This window comes from Myxocyprinus asiaticus, chromosome 13, assembly GCF_019703515.2.
Source record: "Myxocyprinus asiaticus isolate MX2 ecotype Aquarium Trade chromosome 13, UBuf_Myxa_2, whole genome shotgun sequence".
NCBI classification, from domain to species: domain Eukaryota; kingdom Metazoa; phylum Chordata; class Actinopteri; order Cypriniformes; family Catostomidae; genus Myxocyprinus; species Myxocyprinus asiaticus.
In genome coordinates, this window is record NC_059356.1 from 15,485,501 (window position 1) to 15,497,035 (window position 11,535).

Here is an 11,535-nt window from a genome sequence, read left to right on the forward strand (position 1 = left end):
ACATCTGCTCTACTTTCAGTATGACTCACTTTTAATGTTGTTAACGAGGAACTTGAGTCAGAACATATAAGAGCCCTCAGTGATATTATTTCCTCAACTCACTGCAATGCCATTAAAACTGCCACTATTTCTCCTGTAAACACTGAAAGATTGTCTGATATTCTTTTATTGATCTGAATATTAAACTCTTGAACTGTGAATGCCACACCTACTTTGTTCTCTATGATTTTTGATGCATCAGAGTATATATGGGTAGTAGTTATCCTGTATATATTTATTTGTTATTTCTGCATTTGATTAAATCCTTACTTTCCTTATCTAACAATGTCATATCTACAATAGGCTGTGGAAACAAACATTGAGGAATAGCTGACCATGGCACTGTTGGGCTAATGGAATTCTAATTTATTTCTATCTCTTCTGTTATTTTCCATCCAAAACTCTTTATTTCCAGTTTTTCTTTTTCCCATCATGGTTTTAAAACGATTTGTGTTGGATGTTTTTGATTGTGCCCCTGTATATTAACCAAATACTTTAACGATAGTTGTATTCTTCAAAGTTGTAATGGCATTTCTCCCATTTCAATCTGTAGTGCTGCAGTTGGTGTTGATCTAAAAGCTTCTGTACATAATCTATGTGCCTGAATTGAATTTTGTCTAACTCCAATGTACTATTAGCTGCCAACTGAAAAACTATACACCCATAGTCCAACACTGGTCATATGAATCCAATGTAAATACTTTTGAGGGCTGAGCTCTCAGCCCCCCAACCCCTTCCCTCAAAACACATAATTAAATTCAGTACTCTTTTACACTTATCCACAATCTTCCCAATGTGTATTTTAAATGTGAGTTTTTCATCAAACTATATCCCCAAAAACTTAAAACACCACTCTTTTCACCTCTTGACCATATAACTTTAATTTTAGCTCCTTGCTAATCTTCTGTTTTGAGATAATTAATCCTCATTCACCTCAGGTGTGCTTTATATGGGTTGTGCTCGAGTGCAAAGCGCAGGAGATGTGACTGTTTCAACCATTATCATGACAGTTGGTTATGTAACAGTTAAAATAACACACATATTATAAAATAACCACATAACATTTTTTTTTATTTATTTTTAAAACAAAAATTTTATTAATTAGCAACAGTCATTTAACTTACGGTTACTAAAGAAATATATTCATTTAAATGTATAACAATAAATTTAGTATACGTGTGTATAATAAAGTATACACACATGATTGTATTATATAAATGTATATATATATGGATGTATTTGTAAGGTTATTTATTGTACATTTATGGTGCAGTGAGATCCAGCAGATGGAAATTACTTCAGTAAATCAGATGAATTGTAGAAGGATTAACAACTTAAATTTGTAAAAATTAATAAATGAAATTAAAATAAATATAAAGATGAATATTGAATAAATGTAAGACACAGGAATAAAATATTTGATTATAAATGCTGAGTAAATAAATCTAAAGATATACCCATGGACTAAGTCCTGGAACAAAACTAATAATACAGAAGATTGTCTCGTCTAAGGAACTAAGTAAATAAGAAAAAGTCAAAGGATAGATCTGAGTCTGGAGTCAGGTGCGGAGAGCAAAGAGTGAGAGAATAGTCTGCCACCCAAAGATTCGTTAGGATCTTTAATTCCCTATTTGTACGTGCACAAAGCACCTACTTTCTAGGTACCAGAGTTCTGCATAATGTTAGGCAATAACTCAGGGTGGGTGTCAGGTCAGGCGCTCTGACCTATTGAGGTGCGAAAGCTTTGGTTAAGTCGAAAAGTCCAAAATAGCCCCCATTGCATGTTTGTTCTAGCTAGGTAATGTAAATTACTGAGCTCAGCCAGATGAGTAAAGAAAATAAAGAATATAATCCAGACACTAAGGTCTACCTGACACCGACTCTGAGGTATCTGGAGGTCACAGAGTTGGCACAAACTCTCATTTAATATCATACAAAGAGAACGACGTAATATTCCAGCATACATGTTGAATATAATTGAGTACATTGATAGTATGAATGTAGGCCTGTAGAGAAATGGGTTCATGAACGTGGATAAACGACTATGACTGCATAACTAATTTTAATTGATTTCAAGCATAATTTTATATAAGCAAAAGTATAAAATAAAGAAAATCATCTGGCCACAGGCATCAATTTATGTATTTTTTTTACACGAGTATTATCTTTATTATTATTATTATATCTATTATCGTCTAGAAGCCCTCTACTGCTTCGCCGTCAACTACATGAGTCAGTGGGTGGGATCTTCATGGCAACGAGAAGACTCTCTGCTCCCCTGCAGTGTTCCAGCGAACATCAATCTGCCTCGCCGCTTGACGCTTCACAGGTGAATGGGTGTGTGTGTGTGTATATATATATATATATATATATATATATATATATATATATATATATATATATAGGACACTCCCCATATGCGTTAGCAAACGCAATGTCTCGTTCCCTTCGTCTCAGGGAACCAAAGTTATGTACATTTTCCTTTGCAGAAAATATTTGCCTATTAGAAGAATGCAATGCTTTAAAATCAATTATAATGAACAAATTTAGTGATTTTAACTCAGATCATATAAAACTTAAGGAATTGTGTTACCAATGTAGAAGTCAGCTGAAGCTCCACTGGCTCAGCTGACAGTTATTTTCCATGGCAACATAAAATGTAAACAAAAGTTAGCCTATGGGTCTGCTGTCTTACATTTCGGTCTTAGTTAAGACCAACATTTTAGACAACTAACTTGTAAGACTAGTCTAAAACAGTTTTATACAGCCTGCCCTGTGCAGTCCGCCGCGCGCACAGGGGTCGCTGTAGCACCGCGTGCCTCTCAGCGCCTCAGGCCCGGGAAACGCTTCCTCTCGAGGCTGCAGACATCCGGTAAAGATGCCTTCGATCGAATACGACGAGTAAGTTTTCATCTTAATGAAAACATATTGTTTTTTTTTAATTTATGTGTTATATTGGTGTTTGGGAAACTAATGGCGTGTATTTTTCCACAGCTCAAAGCCGAGTTGGGCCGATCAGGTGGAAGAGGAGGGAGATGAAGGTACGAGGCCGCAGCCAGCGCTCATATATCACACACATCCACGTGTCTAAACACTTTAAACAAATACACCAATTACATAAACTGATATTAACAGCTATAGGAGAACATTCGTTAAGAAACTTAAAACACAGTGTCGTGTGGAAGATACAGTCAGTGCACAGGACATCAGTCTGTCTGAAGTCAGCTGGCTCTTCGTGCTGTTGCTACTACACTGTAACTTACTGTACTATCATAATGTGACTGCCAATAGAGATTAAAGTCAGAGAAAGAAACGTTTATATTGTTGGAAAAAACTGATGCGGTTTCCGTTTCTCAGTGTGTCAGATGATATAATGGATAACGGGCAAGTGTTGCAGATGGGTATTTTACAAAAAACATGTTTCAACAAAATTTCAGGTTAAAACCTACATAAATGTTAAAGGAATAGTTCACCCAAAAATGAAAATCCTTTCATCATTTACTCACGACATGCCATGACACAAATGAAGATTTTTAGAAGAATATTTCAGCTCTGTTGGTCCATACAATGCAAGTGAATGGTGACCAGAACTCTGAAGCTCCAAAAATCACATAAAGGCAGCATAAAAATAATCCATAAGACTCCAGTGGTTAAATCAATCAGTCTTCTGAAGCGATCCAACCGTGGATGAGAAAAGACCAAAATATAACTCATTTTTCACTATTAATCTTGACATCAGCAGTCTCGTTGGCATCATGATTTTAAGCATTACTACACTTTGAAGAAAAAAAGTCATACACATACCTACAGTCAAGCATGGTGGTGGTATTGTGATGGTGTGGGGATGCTTTGCTGCTTCAGGGCCAGGGCGACTTGCAGTAATTGAGGAAAACATGAATTCTGATCTCTACCAGAAAATCCTAAAGGAGAACAGCTGGTCATGAGTTGAAGCTAAAGTGCAACTGGATTATGCAGCAAGACAATGATCCAAAGCATAGGAGTAAGTCCACCTCTGAATGTCTCAAAAGAAGCTAAATTAAAGTTTTGGAGTGGCCTAGTCAAAGTTCTGACTTGAACCTGATTGAGATGCTGTGGAAGTTCATGCTCGAAAATCCTCCAATGTGGCTGAACAAAAGCAGTTCTCCAAAGAAGAGTGGGCCAAGATTCCACCACTGCGTTGTGAAAGACTGATCTGTAGTTATCGGATGCGTTTGGTTGCAGTTGTTGCTGCTAAAGGTGGCGCAACCAGCTGTTAAGTTTAAGGGGGCAGTTAGCTTTTCACATGGGTGATGTAGGTGTTGGATAACTCTTTTGGTTCAGTAAAAGAAATATAAATTTGAAAACTGTGTTTACTCAGGTTGCCTTTGTTTTGTTATCTTGTTTGAAGATCTAAAACAATTTAGTAGGAAAAATACACAAAAACAGAAGAAATCAGGAAGGGGGCAAATACTTTTTCACAGCACTGTGCATAGTCCAGCAGTTTCACTTTTTTTTTTTTTTTTTTTTTTTATATATACAAAAAATCAGTGTTGTCTCCCATTTAATTTGAGGTGATAAGAACTGCAGGCATAATAATCTTATATGCTGGATTGATAAAGCCTTGTCTGAAAGTTTGGACAAGTTTTAAATGTTTAAAATTTGATGGATATACAGACATTATAGTAAAACAAATGACCAGCTAGATCGATAGTCAGAGAGACAATCACAAAGATTGTCAGATAAAGCGTCAGAGAAAGAGAGAGTGTAACTAGAAGCAGATTAAAGGGCTTGTGTGGGTTTGTTTACATTTGAATTTTTGACTGTTTGAGTATGAATTAACGAGCATTCTTATGGTCCATTTGTGCATTCCGTCAGTGTAAGTCTATGGGATTTTTCCAATTTATGATCGTCTGCAGTGTGAAAACTATAAATCTGGTCAGTTAGAAAAGATAAAGCTCACAGTTCCAGAACAGTCTGAAGGTCTGTACCAAGTTTGATGGGTGTAGTCAAAGTCTTTCTAGCAAGTCAGTCCACTGTTGGCCATCTTTGGAGTGCTCTCTGGAGCGTGTTTCCAGTCATGCCAGTGCAGCTCCTATCTACTTGAATGGGGAAAGAGTTGGTCTTTGTTTAGGGATTTTGAAGAAACCCAGTGGAAAGTATTCAACATTTCTGGAAAGCACAGTGGGAAAATCACGGACTTAAAACAATATGTTTTTCATTTCAGTTTGCTCTTTGCAGAAACAGTATTTTTTTAGTTCCGGTTTAGTAGTTCCGCAGCCTCCTTTTCAAAAGGTTACCGCTTAGAACAGAATAAAAGAACGGTTAATAACTTTCTTTTTAAAATGACAGCGCACTGTGCTGTGGTGGATTTATCAGCATAGAAATCATAACAAGCAGTTAATTAACAGTTAAGTTTAATTTTATTTACAGATCTGCTTCTCAGTCAAAACCCGGCAGCATCTGATCTGCATTAATGCATGATATCTAACAATAATTCATTGAAGACTTGGAAACAATTGAGAAATATACCTCTAATAATGTTTTCCTTGTATCTGGATTAGCCGTGCATATATACTGTATGTAGTAATTATACATAGTTGTTAAAAAGGTCACCCACATCGGGCAATTAGGCAAAGAAATGTGTGATGCAGCAGTTTCCTTCAGGATCAAAGCTCGTGTTTCATTTTTTCGGGCAACATGAAGTGGTGTGGTTCCAGAAATTTACTGTGATAAACCCTTTGGCCTTTGGTTAAACATTTTTAAAGAGCATTTAAAAATAACGTTTTCACTCCAGAACAATCGAAAATCCGGTTTTCGGTTATGTTCTGCTAAAAATGTAGTTTGATTTTCGTTCCTTGAACCGTATTTAGTCTCTCCTATTAACTATAAACATTTATACACACCAGTGTTAAATATTGACTGCTCTTGACGTTTGCGTATATGCACTCAAGTACATTGGGGGAATCCCAAAGCTTTATGTGATGGAAACCCCAATTCTGCAGCACTATTCCACTGCAGGTCGCAATGGAAAGTTCAGGAAACACAGCAACAGCACTGGAATATTTAGAAATTAAGTGAAGCAACAGAGAATAAAATAGCGAAGTCTTCCTCAGATGTCATGTTTGTTGCTGTGACCGAGCCGCATGTATACGGCAGTAAAGAGTACGCCTCATATACAGTTCATGTAATGGGGGACGCAGGTTTATCACAATAAGACGCTTTCTGGTTTCCAAGTAAATGTAGTCAGTGTTGGCTTTGTCAAGCCTACATAATGGTGTAGAATCATATTAGATGAAGTGTAGCAGGTCACACTGCTGTCATAACTTGACATGTCACGATAACTACCCAGCTATAGTTTCTCTCTAATCAGTCTGTGCATCTTAAACATTTCTGCTCTCTACAAACCTGAGCTCAAAATTCATTTCTTTAATAGGTTCACTCCCTTCACCAAAAGAGACAGTCAAAGGTAATATTAAGACTGTCACAGAATACAAGATTGATGAAGATGGCAAGAAGTATAAGGTGAGCAGGGGTTTATTTTTCTTTACCTTGAAAAAGTTTCAGAAAATGCAGGTCTATATTTTTATTTTATTTTTTGGACCAGATTGTCAGGACTTTCAAAATTGAGACACGGAAGGCCTCCAAAGCAGTTGCCAGGAGGAAGGTATAATGTCTTTATGTCCCAGTGACTTTATTTTATCTTTTTTATTCTTTTCTTGCCATCTAGACAAATAGTATATATATATTTTTTTTTCAACAGAACTGGAAGAAATTTGGCAATTCTGAGTTTGACCCACCAGGTCCCAATGTTGCCACCACGACAGTGAGTGATGATGTCTTCATGACCTTCATCTCCAATAAAGAGGTATGACAAATATGATATGATAATAGGCTCAAACTTTTGCATTATTTCACAGTATAAAAACTTGCATATATGTTATTGATTATTAGATATATCAATGTTTGGTTTGCGCTGCATAATGTTCTATGATTGAATTAAGTGTGTCATTGTTTTTTTATATTTGAGCATGCACAGAGCTGAGTCAAGTACTAGGTGTGCCGGTACTTGTAAATGTAATTTCTTTACTCATTTATACACATGAGACACAAAACTCTGGGAATGTTATTTTACATGTTTTTGTTGAACAGTGTCATTGTACTTAAAGGGATAGTTCACCCATTTTCTCACCCTCATGCCGTCACAGATATGTATGATTTTTAGAAGAATTTTTTAGCTCTGTAGGTCCATACAATGCAAGTGAATATGTTTGCTTTCCAAAAATCACATAAAGGTAGCATTTAAGTAATCCTTATTACTCCAGTGGTTTAATCCATACCTTCAGAAGAGATATGAAAGGTGTGCGTGAGAAACAGATCAATTTTTAAGTCCTTTTTGCTAGAAATTCTTCTCTCTGCCCAGTACGGGCAATATGCATGAAGAACGTGAATCACCAAAAACAGAAGGAAAATAATGTTAAAGTGGAGATTGACTGGGCAGGGAGGACAATTTAAAGTAAAAGGGACTTAAATATTGATCTGTCTCTCATCCACACTTAGCATATCACTTCTGAAGATATTAATTAACCACTGGAGTCTTATGAATTACTTTTATGCTGATTTGTGTGATTTTTTTTTTTTTTTTTTTTTTTTTTTTTGGAGCTTAAATATCTTGGCACCCATTCACTTGCATATGGACCTACAGAGCAGAGATATTCTTCTAAAAATCTTCTTTTGAGTTCAGCAGATGAAAGTCATACACATTTGGGGTGACATAAGGGTGAGTAAATTATAAGATCATTAAAATTTTTGGGTGAACTATCCCTTTAATTTGTGACATGCAGATATTGTGTACCACCAGCAGGGTTTCCGTGGGTCCTTAAAAAGTCTAAAATTTAAGGCCAGAAAAAGTCTTAAATATCTTAAATTACAAGAAGTCTTAAATTTTGTTTGCTGAGGTCTTAAATTTTGGGTCGTGAATAGAGGAGACGCTTAAAACAGTCAAAATCATCTCCCCCTCTCGTGCAACCGTCATTTAGCAGCTGACGCTTGAGTTTAGTGTGAGCATGCGCAGGGAAGGGCATTTTTTACTGAACTTACGATGTTACACATGTATAAACCTTCATAAACCCGTTAATCAGAAATGCAAATGGTGTTATTTTGCATCTCTGTAAGCGAGCGATGTGCTAACACTTTCGCTCCTGCTTATAATTGACAAATCTGTCAACGGTAAAATTAGCAAGCGCGCAAGGTTGGAGCGGTCTTGACACCTTTGAAATCGTTGCGCTTCCTTATTTTACATCACCTTTGACAAAAATTGTAAAGCTAACAACTGCTCAGCTGCAGAGTTACACCTGTTACATCTCCACCTCTCGAGCTCCATCTGACATATTCAGATGGCAGAGAAAATACCTGTATCAGTCAATTTAAAAACAAATTGTAATATACAAGACAATAATATAATTATAAAATTATAATATACATAATATGAAAATAAATTATATATTTAGTATAATCTGTTTTCAGTTATGTAGCACAATTCTTTCATAATTAACATTTTCAATACATAGTCAACTTTAAACGGCCATTTTCAAGGTAACTGACAAGATATTTCACACACAAATGAAAATTGTCATCACTTACCTTCACGCTGTTGCAAACCTGCATGACTTTATTTCAGTGGATATCAAAAGGAGATATTAGGGAGTTTCAGTCACCATTCAGTTACATTGAATGAAAAACAAGGTGCAGTGACAGTGAATGGTGACTGAGACTAAAGGTTTTGTTTAACATCTTTTTTGTTCCACGGCAGAGAAAAATTCATACAGACTCAAGGGTGGCAGATGTTTCATTTTTAAATGAACCGCCCTTTAGCTACCTGTTAAAGTATTTGGTAAAGGTATCTGCCAAGAACAGGTATAAATGTTATTCAGCACTTGCTAGACCTTATTCAAAGCAGCGCCATATTTAATTTTTGACGAATGACAATGAGGCTGTGAGGGATAGATGTACAGTCACTTCAATGGGCTGTACTGCAGTTTAAAGTGTGTTTTGGATCGTTCCGCAGACAAAACATTGGAAAAATATATTTTTGGAAAATCAGATGGGATATTGGAGCTTTTTACTGATTTATACCGTCCATGCCATTGAAGAGATGGTGAGTCTATCCCTCACAGCTTCATTTCCATTCCCATTAAATATCAAACATGGCATAACTATGAATAAGGTCTATAGGACAATCCTTGTTTACAGAAATGTCAGCACATGCGCAGTAAGTGGTGGCAGAAAGCCACTTAGTGATACAATTACTATAATAAAATGAGTTGTTAATAAACATGTAATCATATTCGCAATACATTTTTGACTTGAAATGATCTCTAGTCCAGTCAGCTCTGTTGATAGCTTGAAGCTACAGCAGTCAACGAGAGCCCTTGGAATCATTTTTCAACAATGTAATCCGATAAAAGGTTACTTTTTACTCATGGTTTTTGCCACCACTTCTGTGTTTGACATAAGCGGTGACATTGCCCAAGCATTGGATTATTTTGTCAAAAGAGAAGGGTCACAATATAGGCTACATACTTTAGGCTACTTGCATTCTTAATGAATTCATTTAGAGTTTTAATGTTGTATTAACTTGTTGTATAAAGCTATGAAAATATCTACAGTAAACAAATGTGTTTTCATGCTCAGCTCAAATATTTAATTGGCTAGCCCTTTTTGAGTGGAATCTTTGTAAACGAATTTCAGATAAATTCCATATCCATTAATCACAAATAACTGTTCAAATTCATTGTTCAAGGTGTAGTAACCCTGCTGGTTACTATACTGATTTTTCATTTGCTTGCTTGCATCTCTCTAAAATAACCGGTCTGGTTCTTATGGTTATGTGGGGAAGGCATCAGTTTGCTTATTTTAGCTGTTCTGGGTACTGCTGACATTTTAGACCTCAGAGAGTTTTACTTCCCTGTTGTACCAATGCAAACAGGAAGTGATTTGCCCGAATGTTTTACAGGACTTGAATGCCCAAGACCAAGATGAGGATCCCATGAACAAACTGAAAGGACAGAAGATCGTGTCCTGCCGTATTTGCAAAGGGGATCACTGGACCACCCGCTGTCCATACAAGGACACGCTCGGTCCAATGCAGAAGGAACTGGCTGAGCAGTTGGGCCTGTCAACGGGAGAAAAAGAGAAAGGGGCAGGTGTGTTAACACAGGGCTGACTGAGACCTTCATGATTACCTGTTAAAGGGATAGTTCACCCAAAAATGAACATTTGGTGACTGTCATCATTTACTCACCCTTGTGTAATTCTAAACCCATATGATGTTCTTTCATTCTTTGATATCTAGAGCCTGAACCTGCTCAGCCAGTCCAGAGCAAGACTGGGAAATATGTTCCCCCCAGCCTGCGGGACGGTGCTACGCGCAGAGGAGAGTCAATGCAGCCTAACCGCAGAGGTGCGTGTTTGGAATTATTGGCAATTGCATGCCATTTTCAAACAATTAACTCAGTCCAGACTTGGTTCTTGCAGAGTGGTAATATGTTGGTCATTTCTCTGCAGCTGATGATAATGCTACAATCCGTGTGACCAACCTGTCCGAGGACACCAGAGAGACAGATCTGCAGGAGCTGTTCAGACCTTTCGGTTCCATCTCTAGGATCTATCTGGCCAAGGACAAGAACACAGGCCAGTCTAAGGTGAGAGATGTGAAACATGAGCATTCATCAAATGACACACAAAGAGAAGTGAAAGCGTCAAGTTGACTCATCCACTTGAACGGTCAAGTTGAGAACAAAAAGGAACATTAGCTTGAATAGATTTGAGATGATGTGAATTTTTATTTGAAAGGTACGTCACATCTGTATAACCTATTTTTCCTTCACTCCAGGGCTTTGCCTTCATCAGTTTCCACCGCCGTGAGGACGCTGCCAGAGCCATTGCTGGTGTGTCAGGATTTGGATACGATCATCTCATTCTCAACGTGGAATGGGCCAAGTGAGTTCTTCAGGAACTGAGTCTGGATAAAGCACCTGTTAGTGTTTGCTCTGATCTAATCATGATTTTCTTTTTCCTGCAGACCCTCAAACAACTGAGAGAGTTGCATAAATATTCCAGGAGGTCTGAATTGTTCTCCCAATTGTCCAAGGCAGTGATCCAAATAAATGCAGATGATGATAAATCCATTTGTCCTGTCTGTCTTCATATCCTTCAGTATTCGGTTCCTTTTTTTAATTAGCTTGTTTTCTAAGTACTAAGTAACTGTTTTTAACTTGTTCTTAATGCTGAACTAGGAAATAATGCAGCTGTGCTGTTTTGCTAAAGGTTCTTCAAGGAATATTCCGGGTACAATACAAGTTAAGCTCAATCGACAGCATTTGTGACAATGTTGATTACCACAATTCATTTACTTGTCCCTCCTTTAAAAAAAAAAAAAGCAAAAATCAAGGTTACAGTGAGGCACTTACAATGGAAGTGAATGGGTGTCAGTTTCAAAAGTATAGTCACAAGACAAAT

The 11,535-nt window shown here is 37.0% G+C and overlaps 1 protein-coding gene across 1 annotated transcript; it reads left to right on the plus strand.

Annotated features, from left to right (window-relative positions):
- The first annotated feature begins 2,745 nt into the window (after positions 1–2,745).
- On the plus strand, positions 2,746–11,204 carry LOC127449976 (eukaryotic translation initiation factor 3 subunit G). The gene is made up of 10 exons (XM_051713645.1): positions 2,746–2,940; positions 3,034–3,080; positions 6,452–6,540; positions 6,623–6,682; positions 6,779–6,883; positions 10,031–10,220; positions 10,370–10,477; positions 10,582–10,718; positions 10,910–11,016; positions 11,099–11,204. The coding sequence occupies exons 1-10, from the start codon at positions 2,918–2,920 to the stop codon at positions 11,112–11,114; spliced, it is 882 nt and encodes a 293-aa protein (XP_051569605.1). The 5' UTR covers positions 2,746–2,917; the 3' UTR covers positions 11,115–11,204.
- The last annotated feature ends 331 nt before the right edge of the window (positions 11,205–11,535 follow it).

Coding starts and splice junctions, on each gene's coding strand:
- LOC127449976 (XM_051713645.1), top strand. CDS start 2,918: ATGCCTTCGATCGAATACGACGA. Junction 2,941..3,033: donor CCTTCGATCGAATACGACGA/GTAAGTTTTCAT, acceptor ATTTTTCCACAG/CTCAAAGCCGAGTTGGGCCG. Junction 6,884..10,030: donor CCTTCATCTCCAATAAAGAG/GTATGACAAATA, acceptor AATGTTTTACAG/GACTTGAATGCCCAAGACCA.